At 34.8% G+C, this 22,343-nt stretch overlaps 2 protein-coding genes across 9 annotated transcripts in view; both read left to right on the top strand.

Moving 5' to 3' along the window:
• Nucleotides 1-14,249, top strand: part of LOC129264456 (mitogen-activated protein kinase kinase kinase kinase 3-like) — a 57,733-nt gene extending 43,484 nt beyond the window's left edge. For 2 of the 5 annotated variants that reach the window (XM_064102634.1, XM_054902337.2), the window contains 7 exons: nucleotides 1,440-1,500; nucleotides 2,115-2,297; nucleotides 2,947-3,050; nucleotides 3,678-3,775; nucleotides 4,510-4,655; nucleotides 10,234-10,397; nucleotides 11,857-14,249. In XM_064102634.1, coding sequence (XP_063958704.1) covers nucleotides 1,440-1,500; nucleotides 2,115-2,297; nucleotides 2,947-3,050; nucleotides 3,678-3,775; nucleotides 4,510-4,655; nucleotides 10,234-10,397; nucleotides 11,857-12,000 — 900 coding nt within the window. In that variant the 3' untranslated portion in view covers nucleotides 12,001-14,249. Of the gene's footprint in view, nucleotides 1-1,439; nucleotides 1,501-2,114; nucleotides 2,298-2,946; nucleotides 3,051-3,677; nucleotides 3,776-4,509; nucleotides 4,683-10,230; nucleotides 10,398-11,856 lie in introns of all 5 variants that reach the window. The other 3 variants (XM_064102633.1, XM_054902335.2, XM_054902336.2) reach the window with 2 other exon arrangements.
• Nucleotides 14,250-20,630: 6,381 nt separating this feature from the next.
• LOC129264455 (uncharacterized) overlaps nucleotides 20,631-22,343 on the top strand; it is a 32,812-nt gene continuing 31,099 nt past the window's right edge. For all 4 annotated transcript variants that reach the window (XM_064102631.1, XM_064102629.1, XM_064102630.1 and 1 more), the window contains exon 1: nucleotides 20,631-20,702. The gene's annotated coding sequence lies outside the window, so the exon portion shown is untranslated. The remainder of the gene's footprint in view (nucleotides 20,703-22,343) is intronic.

Below are 22,343 nucleotides of genomic sequence, written 5' to 3'. Positions count from 1 at the left end.
ATTGAGCATGTTTGTGTCAACTGTTTAACAACTACTGAAAAGTTCATAAAGTAAATAGCGTTGTAAAGATTTGATGGGAAAAAAGAACACGGACTGCCAAGGATACTCCAGACAGCCACACGGACTTACACGGCAGCTACACGGACCTACACGGCAGCCACACGGACCTACACGGCAGCTACACGGACCATCCCGGATGGCTTTGCCAACCCGGCAGTCCACGGATGACGCCGGATGTTTTTGACAGTCAAAAACTGCCGTGTTGGCCCCCCGGACGTTCAAGGACCAACACGGACCACCCCGGACCTCCAAGGATGCCCAAGGCGCCAACACGGATCTCTCCCCGGACCACCCCGGATCAGATCCGGGATGGTCCGGGGTGGTCCGGGGTCTATATGTGACTGGGGCTTTAATGATAGAGTAAGGAATAAGAAAGTTAGAAAGGAAATTGTGTGTAAAGTATGGAGTAGAAGATAAAAGAGGAGGATGACAAATTATGTGGAAGATATTGAAAGGGGTTGAAATGTGAGGCAGAGCAGTGGATTTGTAAAAGCAAAATATGGAAATAATTCAAAAACCTTACTGATTTATCAATTATTGAATGTATCTAATGAAAATTGATGGTTACATGTAAGAATATATACCCATATTTTCATTTTAAACACTCATTCCACAGAGAGCAAGACCTCTGAAAGACTGCTGTAAGACCATGAAACTTGCTTGATCTTTCAAAGGTCTTTCAATGAACTTCCAAAGATCTCTGACGTCTTTCACGATTCCTGATGGATCTTTCAGTGATCTTCATGGTCTCAATGATCTCCAAAACTTTTTGAAACGGTTGAAAACAGTCTTTCAGCAGTCTTACGGGAAAATTGTCTTTTGATGGTCTTTCAGCAGTCTTTCAGTGGTCTTTCAATGAACTTTCAAAGTTCTTATTACTCTTTCCATGATCTTTCGGCAGTCTCTCAAGATTTTGCGGAGATCACTGAAAGACTCATGAGAGATCATTGAAAGATCATTGTAAGACCAGGGGCCCGTTGCAGAAAGAGTTGCAATCAAACGCATCTCTAAAAATCATGCGCAACTTCATTTTCAACCAATCAACAGCGCGCATTTTTGACTTGCGATTGATTTTTTTACTTGCGTTCAAACGCAACTCTTTCTGCAACGGGCCCCAGGACAAGAAGTACCAATCACTTTTTTGGAGTTCTTTGAGGGGTCTTTCTGAGCCATTCCACAGAGATGACAAATTTGAGTGATCTTGGAGACTGCTGTAAGGCCTTGCTAAATTTTGGTCTTTGAAAGGTCCTTCAAAGGTCTCCCCTCTGTGGAATGGGGGCCTTAGAAGTGATGAATGAATAGTAATGTGTGTCAAGATGATACAGTAGCCAGTGTAATAATTACATTGTTAATATTTTTGCATTTTTGCTTTCATGCAGATGTTTCCTCGGAAAACAACATGGTTATATATCATAAATAATATCATGATGTCATTATCAGGTGAGTTGTAAAAATATGAGGTGAAACAATCAGAATTTGTTAATCAGATGCCATGTTGTCCAGATTGTTAGTGGAGGCATGCATTTTTGTGATCGTTGACCTTTATGTATGTGGATTTCGGTTCCTATTTTGAATTTATGTTATCGAGTATTATTTTTAACATCTAGAGGGCAATAAAGATATTAATAATGATCCTACTAATAATAGTAATATTCAATTTTTATATTGTGCTTAATACAGCAGAATGACCTCTCTAAGCAGATTACAAATATATCACTACCCTGGTCATTGGATCCTGGTTAGCCTGCACATTCTCCACTCCCTTTGGAGCATTCCAACAAGAATTTCAAAACTCATTTGCCAGGCATACTTTGCAGGATTTGGCATTGTACCCATTTAACACCTGGGTGGAGAGTGACAAAGTGTGGAATGATGTCTTGCCAAAGGACACCAGGCCACAGTGGAATTTGAACATCCAACTCTCTGAATACGATGCGAGAGTCCGAATCCCTACACCACAACACTTCCACAACTTCTAACTTGCCAGTGACAGCATGCTCCGTGAAATGTGGCCCTTATCTCTTACCCTACTCGATCATACTTTTCTGCTGCAGGCAAGAACCCCAGTATCTACCAACACAACCTGGTTGCGCTGGTGGACAAGAACCCCCATAGGTTTCACATGCCAAGCAGGTTCGGTGAGAAGCTACAGAGAATACCAGACAAACTAGTACCTAGGAAGTTTGCACTAAGTCACAAAGTACCTGACACAAAAGGCTGTACAAAGTGTTGTGTTGGTAAGTCCAGAGGCTCCATAATTGTAAAAAGTCGGGTTTGGGGAGATTCGATAAGATTATTCTTAGTTCATACTAATAAATTCATGCTAAAACAAATGTACTACATTGTGTGGTGAAGTTAGGCCCCATTTTCCTTTTCTTTTGAAAAGAAATGATAATATCCTAACTGTCACGTTGACTGTGAGCAAAAATATATTTGGTCAATGTCAAGACTTTATTTTATGATGTTAGCAGTTAGTTTTAATCAGTCTTCAGTTCATTTTCATATTATGAATAGAACATATCTCTATTAAAAGTTGTATTCAAGATAAGACCTTTGACCCCACCACCCTCATGGACAGGTCCACACATGTGGTATTACAGAAGGATCATATGTACCTATCTCAACATAATTGGCAGGTGATACATTTTTTTTAAGGTTGCGAATCGATTTATAAAACCGGCATATGATAATCATTTTGTTTGAAATGAAAGTGATACATGGTGACCAGTAAAAACCAGTGAAAGTGATACTTAGTTACTTGTTTAATGTTTATGTTCTTCCTTCGTATCATCCTTCCTCTTCTCTCTCTCTCTCTCTCTCTCTGTCTGTCTCTTTATCTGTCTCTGTCTGTCTCTCTATTCATGTATATCTGTTTCCTTTATACAGTGAGGAATCCATACAATAGTCATAAGTACTTATGTGGAGCTCTACCTACAGGTGTGGTATTACTCCAGTGGTATGAACCTATGAACAAATTCTTACAAGTCAAGGTGGGTGCTGTCCTTTATATGATCAAGTTCAATTAAGCCTCTTGCATACTATGTAATTCAGAGAAGTGTTGAAATAGTCAAATATCAATAATGACACTGCCCAAGGTTCTGAAAAGTTTGATAAATACTTGATATTGACATTTATGTTAATTTATTTACATTTATTGACATTTATGACTTTTATTGACATTTATGACATTTATTGACATTTATGACATTATTGACAGTTATTGACATTTATTGACATTTATTGACATTTATGACATTTATTGACATTTATGACGTTTATTGACATTTATGACATTTATTGACATTTATGACGTTTATTGACATTTATGACATTTATTGACATTTATGACATTTATTGACATTTATGACTACATGTACATCCTTACAGGTATCAAAGAAAAAAATGTGTAACCATAATGACTCAATGCAGCCTTGCTGTTGGCTGATTTTAAAAAATATATTTGTTTAATCATTTCATTGATAAATAATACTTGTCAAAAAGTATTACAAATGATTTAAACAATGTTGAGTAGTAATGTTGTGAAGTTCTTTGTACATAACTGAATAAGTGCTGTATAAGATTATTGTATCGTTTTATTATTGAATGTTTTTATTTAGGTGTTTGAATGTCCACTGCCTCCAGAGATCAAGGTCTTTGAAATGCTCATCAAACCAGATGCTGAATTTCCTATTGTGTGTGTCGGGGTAGCAAGGGGGTAAGTAGGTCAAATACACCATAACGGTAATTTCACAGAAATATCAACATTTTTGTATGTCCAACCCTCATTTTACTACAATCTTACCTCGCTTCATGAGCTGCCCAAGTCATGATCATTTGAGAGTATGCAAAACTTCATACGAACTAAGAAACAAAAGAAAATCTTTTCAGGAACAACCCTCATATAACAGGTTGGACACACATACTTTATGGAATCACACATACGGTATCTAGTGTTTGGGTGATGGGAATAGTATTCTTGCTTAGTTTGTAATGTGTTACAACTACCAATTTGTTTAAGACAAATATCTTGATACAATATTTAATCTGTCTTTGGAAATGATGTTTTTTTTTCTGATATTTTTCATGTTGGTTAGATATCAATTCATATGTGAGAGATGTCAGTCAAGATTTATTTTTTTGTCAACTGCTCTCTGCCTCATTGATTGACTGTTATGCTCTTTCACATAAAGGTTAATGAGATAAATTGTAAGAACTGCAAAAGTAAGAATTGATGCACTTACTGAAGGGTATTAACTATCTAGATATGGAAGTATATCTGGGGATCATTTCGTCAAACAATTTATCACTGACTTGTTATAAGCTACCAAAATCCTTTCATCTGAATGGCTCAGAGCGACTTTGTCAGTTAAAATCACTGATTGTATGCTTCGTGAAACACTCCCCTGTTATTGTCCACATAATTTGTCATTTTCACCTTTGTCATTTCAGGGTGGACAGGTCGCACCTGACGTTCGATGTGGTGAACCTGAACTCAACGAGCAGCTGGTTTGTGGAACACCCTCCGACGGAGAAACTCCTCGACGTCGTCTGCGTGTCCCAGATCGAGCGAGACACGGTCCTGGTCTGCTTCGACAGTGAGCATGCATCGGCCAAGCTCCGCGGTATCATACACTCCTTCGGCAGCAGACCTATGCACTCAGACACTGCTGCCATTTTCCTCGCAAACATTCATGCCATTATCATTTATGATTTTTGCATGATATTATTATTGCTGCATAAGGTTGCATTGGAGACTCCTTTCCATACCTTGATACCATATCATGTAAAGTGTCTATATGCAACTCTTTCAATTCTCCTCCTACTTTGAACATTTATCTTTGAAATTTTGTCATTCAAAGTTTGATTCTTTTAGATTTTTCTAAAAAAAGGTGGAAAATATGCATACACAGATATGAGTAGATGATGATGATGATTTTTATATGAATTTAAAAGCTTTAGCTTGTACTGGAAATGTACAAATATATAGGGTAGTGAAATTAATCAAACAGATGTTCTAGTCTAGTCTATCCCCTGAAAATCAAAGCTGCAAAAATTTAATGATTGTAAATTTGAAAAAGAAAATTCTCATCACTGTGAAATTAGTGTTTCAAACTTCTAGTTTCTTTTATCAAAATGATCAGAATTATCTCATTATAAATCTTGAGCAAGATTTTTATGTGGAGACACACGAGTCCTTGTTTTTGCTATTGGAATAGAATCTTGAAAATAAAACTTTCCCTTCTAAAGGAGTATAGGCCATGCTGCATGACTGAGGAAAGGGTTCTCCCATGTGTACATAACTGTAAATGCTGATGCCATCCTTATCCACCTCCCTGCATTGGACCAAGACCCGGGCCAAGACCTTCATATAATACATCTACCAATACCATGCATGTTTTATTTAATCCACAATTCATCATTCTGTATATCATATTCCACACATCGACTAACCCCATTCAGCCTGTTACCATCATCATAGCACGGGAGTGTTTTATGAAAGGACTTGTCACACATTTTATTAAGTCATGTTTTATCTGACAGTTACCGTAGTAACAGTACTTCTCAGCCAATCAGAATCGAGGAAAGATATCAGATCTGACAGGTGGTTGAAAAAAATAAAATAGAGTTGATGAAATTCTCCCCTTATGTATTTTGCTGTAAGAACAGATGATTTCTATAGATGATGTTATAAATCATGCTAGACCCCGTCCATATCCCAATTTTGCATTACCTATGTCAAACATTGAGGTTTTACATATTGCAACTTCATTTATTCATGTAATATTTTGCTGTTTCTGTTTTTTTCTTCTTTGTAAATCAACTTTGCTTCTAACAAAATGAAAGCAGTCATTTATAACACATATCATTTCCTTCACAGTAGGTAGACCCATACAGTTATGCACAAAGTAGGCCGTATTAAAAGAATGCACGTTTGGAGTAACCCTTCACTACCTTTTTGAAGGCCACCCCCTTTTTTCATTCATTTTTTTTGGGGGGGGAGGGGATTAGACCCCGAAAAGATGTAATTTTCATGATTTATTTTTCATGATTCAAAAGTCTAACTAATGATTGAAAAAACAAAATACCTGGTGGCCATTTTGGAGAGTTAGCTGGGCCAGTTGCTTCGGATCAGTGGGTCAGTCAGCCATTTTTAAGGAAAAATTTTTTTCCCCCAAAACAGGATGCTATTCTCTTCTAATCATATCCTTGGTATTTTTTTAAAATTAATTTTTCTTAAAAATAAGAAGTAAATTTAATGATGACTGCAGCTAGATATACTCCATTGATGTTCAGATAATTTGAACTATTCATTTTTGTAAAAGGCCGAATCACAAATATATGATGAATTGAATGAAAACAGTATTTTCAATTTTTTTTTAAAGTCCTTTTTTATGTAAGGACTGTTCATTAATTCAAACTATGAAACCAACTCTAATAGCATACAATACATTAACTTCACATATTTGAAGATTAAACATCTTCAGAACTAGTTTTCTTAAAAAAAAAAAAATTAAAAAAAGGAATTCAAGATTCAAGATTCAAGATTTATTCATTCCATTCGATAAAAAGATACAATTCATACATACAAATTTACAAATTTACAAGATTTACATACAAATTTACAAGATTTACATTTGGATACAATACAATTTATACAAACACAGAAATGGTATTGATTTCACATATACAGAAAAAAATCAAATGGAAATGGGTCACTGCAAAAGTTCAAAAAGGGACTTGAACTTGTCAAGGCTGTGTCCCAAACTGGAAGTAAACATTGTTGCAATGGATAGTTTAAGGTAAATAATTAAAAAAAACAATACAAAAATAAGAAATTTTACAAAATAAACATAAAGTAAAGTGAAGAGGGAGTGAAAAGTTGAATTATTATCGTATGAAAAAGTATATAGATAGGGATTAGGTATGTGTTAACTTTAATAGATATGACTTTAATTTCCTTTTATAACCATTGAAATTACTAGTTTGACGTATCTCTTGAGGAAGTGCGTTCCAAATAAGGGGTGCAGTATGTTTAAAAGTAAATGAGACAAATGTTTTAGTCCATCTGAATATATGAAATTTCTCTTTATGACGAGTATTGTAATTATGGATCTCATTATTGAATGATAACAATAATTGAATATTTTCAGGTAAAGATGTGTTTACATGTCTGAAGAGGATTAATCCTATTAGAAATTTATTAAGCTTATATATATCAAGAACATTCAATTTGAGAAACAAAGGTTTAGAGTGGGCATGAAAATCAGATAAAGTACAGTATCTAACTACTCTCTTTTGTAGTTTTAGAAGTTTGTCTAACTTTGATGGATATGTATTTCCCCAGACAATGTTTCCATAACTTAAATAAGGCAAGACAAGTGTATTATACAACAAAATAAGAATATTCCTAGGTAAGAGAAAACGTAGTTTGCCGATGATACCAATATTTTTTGAAGTCCTTTTAGTTACGGCAAGAATTTGGCTATCCCAAGTCAAATTTTGATCAATGATCACGCCTAAAAACTTGGTAGAAGTAACATGGTTTATATCAAGTCCATTGATCTGAACTAGCAGATTATCCACATGACTATTATTTTTAGAGTTGTTGAAATACATGTATACAGATTTTTCTACATTTATAGATAGCTTATTTGAATTAAACCATTTAGATACATTTATCATTTCACTTCGAAGCATAAGCTGTAAATTTATAATATTATGGTGACTAATCAAAATATTTGTATCATCGGCAAAAAGTACAAATTTGAGAAGAGATGAACAGTTGGAGAGATCATTTATATATAGTAGAAAAAGAAGCGGACCTAGAATTGAGCCTTGTGGTACTCCACATAGAATTTTCATTGATCTTGAATTAACATCATTAAAAAATACCATTTGACTTCTGTTTGTTAAATAATTCTCAAACCAGTTCAAAATAAGACCACGAAATCCATAATTTTTCAGTTTATAAAGCATTATACTATGATCAATTGTGTCGAAAGCCTTGCTTAAATCTAAAAATACTCCTATTGTGTGATTTTTTTCTGCAATACAGGAAATCAAATAATTATGCAAATCAATTAATGCCATTTCAGTTGATCTATTTTTCCTAAATCCATATTGACATGAACTTAAAATTGCATTTTTATCAAGAAAATCATTAACACGTGTAAATACAATCTTTTCTAATATCTTTGAGAATATTGGTAGAATAGAAATAGGTCTGTAATTCAATATATTTCGATTGTCTCCTTTCTTATACACTGGAATTACTTTTGCTATTTTAAGTTTTGTAGGAATTCACCACCCATAAATTAGCAAATAATACTGGAAAAACAAGGTAACTAACCAATACACAAGTATCCTGTATATCATTGGAAAATGAAGATGTCAGCTTTTACAGCAGCAACAGCAGTAACACAAGAAAGGTCTATTGTCTAACAGTGCATGTTATCAAGGAGCTTGCCCCTTTTTTGTTTGCATTTTGTTTTACATCTCATATATATCTTATGTATGATATGAGTTTAAGATCAGGGGGGTGTTTCACAAACATATAAGTGTGACTACAAGTAGTGCTTAAATTCCCAGTTGCGAGTGATTCATTGGCATCACTGCATTGGTCAGATCATGCTAAGTGTGTATTGACCATTGAGACGGTGTGTTAGACATCATGTGCATATTAATGCTTAAGTATGACTTAAGTCACACTTAAGTATGACTTCAAGTCACACTTAACTCTTTGTGAAACACCATCCTGTTTATTTCTGCAGTTATTATTTAGTAAGGCTACATACTATTATATTACTTTTTCTGTTACTCTATAGTTACAGTCCGACCTCTCTTATCCATACACGTTGGGACCAGCACCAATCCGGATAAGGGATTTATCCAGATCTGGGAGACCTAATATTGAATACATGCAGCTGCGACTCCCCAATGGCGGTAGCAACATGTAATCTATTGTAGTGGGCATGCACAGACAGTATTCACTGCAGTGTCAGTGCATATTATAGACATTTTTTTTTACGGGAATCAAATCGATTGGTTGCAAAAACTCTTGGATAATTTTCCTGCTGAAACGATTGAGGAATACATCGAGCATAACTCAAAAGAAAGAGAATGACTCAATGAAACTAAGTTTGAAAATTGGATCATCCTGGCGGGCATCGCAGCTTCGCAAAGTCAGCCATTGTTAGACTGTAGGCTCAAACGTGATAGATGGCGCTGTCTGTATCGAGGCCTAGCGCTAGCTAGCGGACATGTTGTTTTTTCTGACCCCGACCAACAAAAAAAGAGCGTGATAAAATGGTTGCGCTGAGCCCTGATTTACTAGAAAATTATCCTGTCTAAGTTGTTTCGGTGATTGGGGTAAGATATTTTCATAAAAAATAATGTGGCTGTTGGTAGACTATATTGGGAAATGTATTCAATCAAAGTGAGTTTGCATAGGAATTTTGATTGTAGATTTAAACCTAATTTCCCCACGTACTAGTTTGGAAAAAAAATCTTGGCAAGTGTGCGTTCGGATAATAGAAAGATCCGGATAAGGGGAGGCCGGATAAGAGAGGTCGGACTGCATACCATTTTGTACTTTAAAAAAATCAAATTACCGGTATATAGTTGAAAGGGAAGAGTGCAGATATTTTACCATTTTGAAATATGATTTCTTCAGTGTTGTGCATTTAGAGGTTGGAGTAGTTATTTTTGGTTATGTCAAGGGGGATGAGGGAAGTGCAATGGTAAATTTATGTAGGTTATTTTATGTTTTATTCAGGCTTTCAGATTTGGACTCGCATCCTTATCAATAAAAATGTAATAATATACATGATGGCTTGCTAACAGGGAGCCGTAATGATTAATTGTTGTAAATTTCTTATGCACGTATCAAAAAATAAAAAAGAGTAAATAGTGATAAGTAATCATAAGAATGTTTATAATTCAAGAATAACCTGATTTTTTAGAGCTATAATGACAAAAAATTATGATTATTTGATAAAAGTTGTACTGACTTTACCATGATCTTCTCGATGTTCTTATCTACTGATTATAAGATTGAATAAATTAAAAAGTTTAGTTCTTGAAAACCAAAATGACAAAATATTAGGAATATTTGATATAAGATATGCCCACTTTACCGTGATCTTATCTCTGTTCTCTTCCATACCACTGAAGGTGAAGTGAAGGTTGTTAACCTCAATGGCAGGCCAAGGAACAGCAAGAAACTCCTGACAGAACTCCACTTTGACTTTGCTGTGGACAAACTCGTAGTACTACAAGACAGTGTGCTGGCATTCCACCGGCATGGCATGCAGGGAAGGAGCTTCAGGTCAAATGAGGTGAGGTCAAAGGTCGTGTAATTATCTCTGTGAGAACTTAAAAGGCATCCCGATAAAGCCTGAGCCACTTCCCTATTCGTAACTTTCCCTGCCACACTAGTGTAAAGTCCATGTTTCATGATACAGTACAATACAACATAGACCTCCTACAGTCCATGTGCCTGGTACGGATAGGACAGGTGATGAGAAGGAATAGGTTGAGATGGTATGGTCGTCACTTGTGAGGCAAGAAGAAAACAGACCCACTGGCCAGTGGCGGACATTGACCCGGAGGAGACAAAGCATTTGAGGGGCACAGCATTGTTCACAAACAATACAGTGCCCCTCCAACCATTGTCTCCTCCGGGTCACGGTCCGCCACTGCCACTTGGCTCAAGAGAATATTAAATTTCTATGTTTTGCTGGAGGAAATCCTTGTCGGAGATCGTGCAAGATGTGGGGAACTATCAGAGAAGTCAGAAAAGTGTTAAACATCACCCACATTAACCCAAATGAAATCACAGCATGGTAGAGAGCCATCAAGGAATTGAACAGCCCAGCCCCACAAAGTGGGAAAACAGACTTTAAACGACAAGTCCATCCCAACAAAAAAGTTGATTTGAATAAAAAGAGAAAAATCCAACAAACACTGAAAATTTCATCAAAATCTGATGTAAAATAAGAAAGTTATGACATGTTAAAGTTTCACTTAATTTCACAAAACAGTTTATGCACATCCTGGCTGGTATGCAAATGAGGAGACTATGATGTCATCCTCTCACTATTTCTTTTGTATTTTATTATATGAAATATGAAATATTCTCATTTTCTCATTGTCAAGTGATACAACGATTAATTCCTCCCTGAACATGTGGAAATAGCATTGTTTAATACTATATGGTTCAGTCAAGTTGGTCTTTATTGTCAAATCTATAAAAAAATGAAATAATGCATAATTCAAACAATAAAAACCAAAAGAAATAGTGAGTGATGGACATCATCGACTGACTCACCTACTTGTGCATATCACTGTTTTGTGAAAAATAAGCGAAACTTTAGAATGTCATAACTTTCTTATTTTACATCCGATTTTGATGAAATGTCAGCACTATGCTAGTTTGATTTTTATCTATTTATTCAACTCAGCATTTTTCTGGGGTGGGCTTGACCTTTAAATGCTGAAGATGATGAAAACATGATCTACAGTCCAAACCTGCTTTAGCAACTGCCTGTACAGAAGGAGCACCTGTCTATGAAGACCGCACATTTGATTTCCTTTGATTCTTATCACCCATTAAAAGATGTATTGTAAGAACCTGTCCGTAAAGAGTGACTGCAATCCCATAAAGACCACTTTTCTTGTTGCCCTTGTTGGTCTTGATAGACATGTTTCTCACTTCTAACCCAGCTAACAAAAGGCGAAGATAAAGTTTTAAACATATTGTAATTGTTTTGAATCCTTTGTTCGTTTTTCTTTCAGGTGACCCAAGAGATCTGTGACAAGAGCAAATTGTTCACGTTACTAGGTCACGAGAAGCTCACCGTACTCAAGAGCCATCCCTTAACAGACCCTACCGCTCCCTGCAATATATACCTACTCACAGGACACGCGAACATGATGTGAACAGCTCCTGCCACATCTGCATCAGTGTGTACATCTGCTAGGCAGGTACATTAATGGTGTAAACACATGCAAATATGATGTGGACAGTTTCTGCCACATCTGCTTTTGTGTACGTCCACTTGTTGGGCAAGTTCATGTGACCACAGGGCGTGCGAATATGTTGTGGTCAGTCCCTGCCACATATGGTTAGTGTACCTCCGCTAGGTTGGCAAGTTGATGAGAATAAGTTCCTGCCACATTTGCGATTGTGTACCTCCAAAAGGCAGTCAAGTAGACGACGTGAACATTTTTTTCTTTGGACGTTCTGCTGCCCTCGTGGAGGTCTGATGACGTGATGCATCTTGTGCCTACCAGGAGATGGTTCTGTCGCAGGGGATGATACGGATGGACGACATCAGGGATGGATGTCATCAAGGAAGGACATCGTCATGGTTATGGAAGAAAGGAAAGAAGGATGAATTGTTTGTCCTTGTAGCCACTGTGTGTGAGAATGGAGGATGTATCATTTTGCAGCTAGACAGTGCTAGCTGACACCCCTCCTGTGCCCCTGAAGGAATTCACATATGCCCTGGCCCGGAGAATGCTGGTTTACAGAACTATTTGGTGTTCAAGATATATCACCCCCTTCTAATCATTATATCATTTCATCATTGTGAGGTTTTTGTTGAAAGCCCAAGAATTTCCTGCAACATTTACCGACTTTACAAATTGTGTTAAGAATTAAGGTTGACTGACTGGCTACATGAATTGATAACAGATACTGTTTTGCAAACCTTAGAAAACCGCAGGGTGAATAAGAGAGAAAATATTGTCAAATATGTACCCTCATTATCTTTTCTGTAGTAAATGTATTATGTGACATATATTTACATGAAGGCATTTGGTTATAAAAGGGTCTCATGCTGTTGACACATTTCATCCTTTCTCACATTGAAATGGATCTACAATGATTCTGTTGTCTGAAAATTTCATATTCATATATATAAATAAAAGGCAATTGACCCTTTTCTGAAGAAAGTCAACTACTCACACATATGATATTACTTGATAATGAGAAAGATTTAATAGTCACATCCCAATTGAGAGTTTATGTTGATGATTAAAACCTAAAGCTGTCCTTTGTGTTGTTTCTTTTTTTTTGCATGAATACAAGTACCGGGGTTTAAAGAAAGAAAATATAGAAATATCGAATTTTAACTTTAATGATCAGAAATTCAGGATAACGTCCTCCACAAAAAAAAAATCTTTTTGACTTTTCTCTGTATAAACTAGACAAATATATGCCATACTCACTGGTATTGCTGCTCATGACAAAGTCTAAAATTCCTAGACGTCTAGTTGCCATAAGCAGCATTGCCAGCGAGTTTCGAGGTATTGAATATTGAAGTTTGACAAATAAAATCTGTATATTTTGCAAGATGAATTACTTCAGTGAATATCGGCAAGCCGAACCATGTATAGTTTTCTTTCTCCAATATGGAAGTACTGCTCTATGCAAGATGTTGGAAATAAGTATGTTTTGCTGCATGAAGCAACTTTTTTTGCTTTTGGATAGAACAACAGTACATACATGAGAATAAATTTGTAATTGTTGAATACATTTGTTAATTTCCCATTTGTATTATGTCTCCATCCACCAATGGTGGTGACTCGAGTCAATTTCCTGTGTGATTGTATGAATGTTTACCCTTTGTAGGCAATAGTATTGATTATAACATGATGATAGGGATCCTGATTAAATGATTGGCGGATATCTATCATGTGACCAGTCACTTATTTTTAATAGCTAACAGGCAATTTGCTAATGACTTGTTCTCTTACCAGTCATGATTTTGAGATAAATACCAAGGACCATATGACTATCTTATGAAACATATAAACACATCCCATTTTATTTTGCCAGGGCATTTAATTACCCATTGTTTGTTACCATTGAAACAGCCCAAACGCATTCTGCTACTCCTCTGACATGTATAATTCAAAAGATACCTTGTGGGTGATATTTTATTAATACCCCCGATTAGTGTTTTATTTGTAAACCTATCTCCCATGGTATATTCACACCTGAAACTTTAAAATTGATTTATTTATTATAATTGTTTTTATTCTAATAAGTAATCTGATTGAAAGCAGATGAATCAATTAAGCTGATAACTGAGCAGTCCATTTTATGATAATCTGTAGATTAAGGTTAGACAGAAATGTGAAAAATATCACAATTGTCACGAGCAAAAAAAAAAAATAAGGAACTCATAATCACATGTAAACAAGTCCTGAATATCTGCCTTTATTCATGGGGTAAATATTCATTTGTTGACAGTAAATTTTAACCCCTAATTGTAAGATTTATTCTCAATTTTTCTAAGAGAAAAGAAAAAAAATTAAAGTGATTTGTTTTAAATATATTGATTCATCTTTGCCTTCCATTTTATAATAATGATTTCTGAAAATACTTTCCTACTTTGTTTACATATCGATTGCTTTATTAGTCCTATCTATGCATTTTTCACAAGAAAATTGTTATTGTCCTTTGAAATGGGAGTTTCTATTGGGCAATACAAAACACGGCCCTTGTGATTTTTTTCTTACAAGATTTTAATTCAGTTTGTTAAATGTCTTCCATTAAGTGCACCAGAAATGTGTCCACACAATGTTTAATATCTTTTCAAAATCCCTTTTGTCCATTATACACTATTTGTAAAAATGACCATTAGAATATTTAATGACAAAATACTGAAGTGAGAAACACTGATATTCCTTATCTAGCATTTGATTAATAATTCCTGTACAAAATTCTATATAGGAAGGGGAAGGGTGGGGGAGATATGGTAATATGTTCAAGATTTTTTTCATGTTTATCGACTTGTTTTAAACACAAATTGCCTTCAATTCTTCTTCATACCCATCTTTTCTGTACTATTACAAATCCTTTTCTTTATCTTCTAAAATTGTATGAATTTATCCCTGGAAAACTTACATATTTGTCTATGCCTCTTTAGTAAAGAGTTATAGCTCTCTATTATCAAGATGTGTATGAAGTAACCTCCCGTTTTCTCTTTTCACTGTTTACTAATTTTTATAATTTCTTAAATGCAATATTTGTATATTTTTGCATCAGTAATCATTGGAATTTTGTCGGTGCAAACATGTGTTGTTTCCATTTATATGGTAGAATTCCTTGAACTAATTTAATTATTTCCTTTGAATTGCATGGCATTGACTTTTGTATGACATTGCGATTCACACACTAGTTTTATGTATCCAGAACTTTGAAATTAGAATTCCTTGAACTAATTTAATTATTTCCTTTGAATTGCATGGCATTGACTTTTGTATGACATTGCGATTCACACACTAGTTTTATGTATCCAGAACTTTGAAATAGTGTAGATTACCATTTTGAAAGTCTCTTTGTCTACATGAAATGTAATGATTAATTTAAAATGTATATTACTGTTTTGATGAAAGTACTGTCAATTTTTGAATTTTATGATATATCACATTTTAACCAGCAGAGCATTTTCATATGTAGTAAATGTTGATGATTTGATCTTTTTAGAGTATGACACTGCCAAATGGTTTGCGTTCTTACTTTATCCACTTTGACAATTTTTCGTTCTAAGCACTTGCATATATAATATTTCACCAAAGACTTGTTATTTTGTCGGTTTTTTTTCCATCCGTTCCCTCATGTCTCAGACCAACCTCTTCCCTTATAGTTATTTTTAAGATTTTGTTTTATGTGTCAATCTGTTTTGTTGTGCTCCAAGATAAGTTTATTGGGTACACATTTCTAAATTCTCTTTTAGGGACAGGAAGATTTATAAATACGACCAATTTCACAAACTGTAACTCCTTTATGGGTTTTTCAGAAATATATGATTGATATCAATTGTAAGATTGATTGTATCTTATTTTACAGGGCACCATATTGTTAAAAAAAAATCAATCACATATACAATACTCTCCCACAAGTACGCATCAATGGGTATTTAGTTCAATATGTGCATAATTTTGGTTATCCGATATGCTGGGTTTTTTTAAATTTCAAGTCTAAATATATAAACAGAAGTGATGTGCACTTCTCATAACTTGCTGCAATTTGCCTTATTAGATATCGTTTTACTTCAAAATTATTATACATATGAATGATTGTAGGGCCCCCTCTCAAAATGTTGCGATTGATCTAATCAACCTCGACTTAGAAATCCATCAATGTCATAGATTTTCATACAGGATATTGGGGCAGTGTCCATTTGTAAATTAAGAAGAGCACACTAGATTGTCAAGACAGTGATGCACACCTTCACACATATTCAGAAAACGTCTTTAACAGACAAAAGCACTTTAAATGTTTGCGTTGCTGGCTTTCCATAGTTCGTCAATCGCAACTCTTTTGTAAGACAAGGCCTACACTATTTCATTATGATGATGAACAGTTTTGTTTTTTTCATTTTGAAGTTAGGATCTGATATGGGTAATGGTACCGGCTAAACAAAACCCCAAATAGTACCGACAAATGAAATAATAAACATACATGAAGGCTTTTGGTGCACAAATAGATTTATCTATGCCTAAATGATTTTATAGGAAGGAAACACTAACTATTAGGTCTGTTCTTTTACAAAATGGGCATTGTAATTTCATAGTGTGTTCAGAATGCTGCATTAACTTGAACAAGATGTGGTTATTGCAATGGTGGCTTAAAACTTGCATAAATCAAATTTTCTTAAATCTAATTACAGAATTCCTCCAGATTAATAACTGTTGGAAATGGTATTAAGCAATATACTTCAGAGTATGCCAGCGTACTTAGAAATATTGATTTTGTGCAGGCACTTGTTTTTTATCAAACACATTCACACATTTTATGATTACAGTTAAATTGCAATTCAGTCTTCTTTTTGGGGGAATTTTGGTTAATTTGCACATATTCATTCTTCAATTATTTGCATATTCATATTTTCTCATTACTTTGCTTCCTATTCGAAGTGATAAAATGATACCCTCTCTAGCTTAGCAAGCCCTTCCTAAAATTCCACCTGGGAGAGCATTTCATGAAACAAATCGTTTGTGATTCTCAATGACTATTGTTATAAGCTACTGAAATCCTTGCATCTCATTTGCTTATAGAGCAAATACCGGTGAAAAACATTGCAAGTCACTGACTATTTGTTTCATGAAACATTCCCCTAATGGTAATTTATAGATGTATGTCTTTATTTTTGTTGCAAGAGATATGGAAAAAAAAAATTATTTTATACACCAGGGTCCTTTTTCATAAAGACTTGTTATAATAACAAATGCACAACTTCTATTACAAATTTTCTATCCGCCAATTAGATTGGAGGATTTCAGTAGCTTTTAACTGTTTTTGCCAATATATTCTTATAGCAAGTTTTGTGAAATGGGACCCAGGTGTGTGTTTATGAAAAGAAGTGTCAAATCTATTTGAATATTCATATAATGAGATGTTTAAACCCATCAGCCTTCTAGTGCTTTGTACATGCTCGAGTGTAAATATCTTGTAAATGCGGCATGTACAATGGCACAACGTTACCTATACACATCACCATACCATAATAATGGGAGTCATTTTTTATACTAGTAGCATTCAATTGATTTGAGATGATTCGTATTTCAATTATCACACCTTTTCTACAGCTTTTTAGAATTTCACAAGATTGTAGATCTTCGTTGCAAGAAGGTGAAATCTACTAGCCATAATGTTTCACACACACTGGGAAGATTTTTTTTGTTTTCTCGATGAAATCTCTTCCAAACAATATTAAAAACCATTTATTTGTTCATATATCTATTTTTGTTTTGTTTTTTTCTCTCGCACCAGTTCCCTTTTTTTCCTTGGTGTCATGTTTGGAATGAAATATACAACATACATAATACATCTCTCTAGTCTTCACTCTATGGAATTAAGGGGTGTGAGAGTTCAGATTTTTATCTGATTTCAGATTTTTTTGTTTTGATTTTCAGCTTAATTTCAGCTTATTTTTGGCCTTCCTCTGTACAAAAAGTATGGGAGCTCTTTCTATTTCAGACTTTTTCAACACTCTTCAGATTTTTTCAGATCTTTTTATTTGTGACCACTCCCACCCCTGGGAATTCTAAAGACTTATTATAATGATAAATATTTCTGTTAAAGTTAACCATCAGCCAATCAAATTGAATGATTTCTGTAGCTCTATACTGTTAATGTATTGCAAATTTGTTATTATAACAAGTTTTCTGAAAGCCAGGGACCTGTATCATAAATCTTATTGATTGATTGTGTGGCTCATTTTCATGATTGATTATTGTGTATAATCAATAAAAAAATAGTCCCCATGATCAATTGCTAAGCTTTATATTATTGGGCCAAGACTACCATTTGCTAATTAAAAAGAAAAACCCTACTAGAAAAACCCTAATCTCAGGATTAGTAAAAATTAAAAAAAGAAAGAAAAAATGAAAAAAAGAGATAATAAGCTGTGAACACAATTCAAATAAGTAATAGTAACAAAACAGTGCTGTAGAACGCTCAATGTTGCATCATCTTTGTCCAAAAACTAAAGTAGGATTTGTCAAATCTGAAAAAAAAGAGAAGATAATTATGAATTTCAAACTCTTACAAGTACTTTTGTAACAGGTGTATACAATGTGGCCATAGGGGGTGGCTCTTTGCTTTTGTAATTGTATTGCATTTTACACCATTCATTGTTATGAGAATGCAATACCATGATTGTGGCATATGAATTTAACCATCCATTTCTTTGTCGATATTTACTTAACAAATATATATATGAATATATCTTATGTGTGAATAGCTGAAAAAAGTAACTATTATTGTTCTGTCATCTCAATCAGTTGTATATACAAGATTATTGCTTTAATCAAATTTCTTTCTAATTAAAAGAAGACAAGTTCTGCCATAAAACACTGTTTTCTTGTGTTCTGTTTCTGTTCGACATACATGTAGCTGTTGCTATCTGCATCGATACAACAATAAGTCGCTGGGCAAGGTTCTTTCTACATTAGCAAATTTGGTTTAAGAATACAAATTTTCAATATTAACTTAACTGAAAGAGAAACTCTTCTTCTCATTACATAGGTTTTGACAAGTTGAGTTCACATGTTCATATTGTAATTTTGCAAATCTTGCCTCTGACATACTATTTCAATATAACATCTGTGCATCAATATAAAGTGTTTACTCAAATTGTTGGGTACATTGGCGATGTTTTTTTGGGGGGAGTGGAGAAAGTGCATGCATTGTGTGTGGGCATGTCAGGATCCAATGACCGGGGGTGGTCATATATTTGTAAAGCGCTTAGAGACATTGTTCCGATGTATTAAGTGCTATACATAAAAGCGGATTATTATATGTTGAAGAGGTAGAGAGGGGGTAGATAGTTTTGACCGAAGAGATCGGGTAATACCTGAATGCCAATGAAACTTAACATCTTGCATTACAAACATATACAATATGATATTCAGGTGATGGGGCTCTTGTCTGCAAGAAGTGCAGTGGTTTAGCTAAAAAATATTGTATATATCTGGGAAATTTAGTATTTAAAATTCCCAACACAAAATATAAGACATTCCACCAAAGGGGTGCTTGTGTAGGGAGCATATAGAGATTGGGCAAAGGAAAAAAAGACTAGTTTTATCAATGAACTTTATTTTACCACCCCCAACCGAAACATTATACTATACAATTTCTCAGCTAAGGTGTACTCCTATATAGATGTGAGCATAGTGGCTCAGCAAGTGAAAATTAGCATTTTTACCTACATCATGGTATGTAATAGGTCATTGTAGAGAAGGGGCATTTCTATATAAGGGAGAGTAGCAATAAAGCAACAACAAAAAAAAAAAAGGGGGGGGGTTGTTTTTAGTGGTATGATACACTCCAAAACCTTCAGGTTTTACCATCAAAGGATAGGGATGAATAAGTGGACACAATTTTTTTTACCCTGCCTTATTTGCACCCCTACCCAGACTATGATAATGGGGCTATTTATAAGAATAAACGTTTATACATGTATCAAGAAAATGAATTCAAAGGAAATGGCATCATTAACAGAGTAGAACCTATGTTTGTAGGAGAGTGGTGTAGATTATCATTATGGAGTATCCCCAGGGGCCCATGGAATAAGGGGGGGGGTGTTAGGGCTTACTTGTTTACCAAAATTGTTTACACCTGTGATTGTGATTTTTTGCATGGTTATCCTCAGGAACACCCCCCCCCCCCCCCCTTCAAAGCGTTCGGCGTCCCGGCCCCTGAGCCGGATACCAAGGGTCTATGTATGCATCAGATGTGACATAAAAAAGAAAGATAAAGAAATATGTTAACTAAGATATTTATACAATACATATATGATTGAATCTCCTTCATTTTTATTTCTTTATGTAATACCAAGAAAAGAGCGGAGGAAAATAACTTATGCCCGAGTTAGAAATGTTTTCAATTGTTGATTTGGAATATTGATTAATAGTTGTTTACAAAGCCACGCTTCAGCGGCCGAAGTGCCAAAGGCAGCTTGGCGTTGCTATGACGTCATGCTTCATTGACAACACACCTAATTTCCGACCCCTAGTGAGTGCGCTATGCATAGACCTCTACATATATATCTTCTCAATTACTGTACACGTGAGAAACCACATAAACACGGCCGACTTAGCTCTCTCTCCGACTCGACGATGGGGTAAGCAACAAACTTTTGAAACTTTTTATTATTGAATTTTAGCATTGGATTTGTACTAGTTGTAATGATAAAATGAAAAGCAAATTATAGACTTATGTTTATGAGAAGCATATATTTCGTAAAAGTAATTTAACTTAGGCCTACATCGTTTTGATTAAAACTTTAATAGAAATGTGTGACTCCTTCCTCGAAACTCATTCGGTGCAGGTGTCATCTGGCCGGTGCACCTCGCTACCTCGGCGCCGCCCTTGCCACGCACGGGCCCGTTGGAGAAGTGGAGTGTACCGTTCTTGGCTCTTGCGGCCCAGGCCCAGTGACAAGTTCAAGGAAGGAGACTTTGTCTGAATAATGCCAGATTTCTTGACCAGTATTTTATCCCATTGTAGAAATTTGAGTCTATGATACTCTATGCGTCGTTAGGCTACATTATAATATAACAACATTAGACTGGTTCTAGTTTGGATTTGTATTTTCTTCACATTCACAAATCACAGATTTTTATTTTCTCTTCAATTTTTTTTTTTTTTTTGGCTTGGCCATGGACTTTTGATTTTATATAGCCTGTCCTTTGCTTAATGCAAGTGCAGTCCTTTCTGTCTCAGTCTTGTTTCACTTTGTAGCTTGTTTCACTTCAGAACTTTGTCTTCGGTAGAGATCTAATTCTAAGTAACCTGATTCCTGAAGTTCCTCTGCTGCTAAACTTGACAATCCAGAAGTGCAAAGTACATGTATATGATTTGCATTTTTAAAATTAATTTTTCGTACATTGATATCTATGATTTTCCCCCTCTTTAAAGGCCAAGTCCACCCCAACAAAAAGTTGATATGAATGAAAAGTGACAAATCTAACAAGCGTAACACTGAAAGTTTCATCAAAATCGAATGTAAAATAGGAAAGTTATGACATTTTAAAATTTCACGAAACTTCAAAATGTCATAACTTTCTTATTTTACATGCGATTTTTAATGAAATATTCAGCCTTATTCTTGTTTTATTTTTCTCTATTGATTCAAATCAACATTTGTCTGGGGTGAACTTGACCTTCAATTTATAAGAGCAGGCCAAAGCAAAGGTAGATGAAAAGACAAGATTACTTGGATAAAGAGAGAAAGAAAGCGCCATGGGGGATATATATTTAAAAAGTTAAATTGATTTCTTTGAATTAAAGTCAAAAGCACTTTGCACTAAAGGGTCTTTCCAATTATGATGGGCTGTATGGGGGATATTCGTGAAATATATGATAAACAAATAGAATTCTTTAGCTAGCTTTAAAATCAATTTTCATAAGATTTCATGAGATATCACATTTCATAAACAATTATTTTGTTTACTTTAACGGATGAATAAAATGTGTTTGCAGGTAATTTATTGAAAATGTGTTTAACATGGTATCAGCCACTGTTACATGTATATTGCAAGGACTCTGATAATACAGTATGTTAACTTTTCATTCACACCCAATGTTGAGAATCTTTCAGTGATCCATCTTTCTTCATCAGCTACTATATATGTACACCCCTTTGTGTGTATCCAATTCAGAATCATAATTATCTACATCATGTACACGTATGCTTCGTTTACTTTATCTCCTATTCTACCTCTATCACATCCATCCTCCCCTTTTACCCTTTCCTTCCTCT

Source organism: Lytechinus pictus, chromosome 7 (assembly GCF_037042905.1).
Source record: "Lytechinus pictus isolate F3 Inbred chromosome 7, Lp3.0, whole genome shotgun sequence".
In the NCBI taxonomy this organism is placed as follows: Eukaryota; Metazoa; Echinodermata; class Echinoidea; order Temnopleuroida; family Toxopneustidae; genus Lytechinus; species Lytechinus pictus.
Note: the sequence above shows the minus strand (reverse complement) of the source record. Positions and strands in the feature narration are given on the sequence as shown.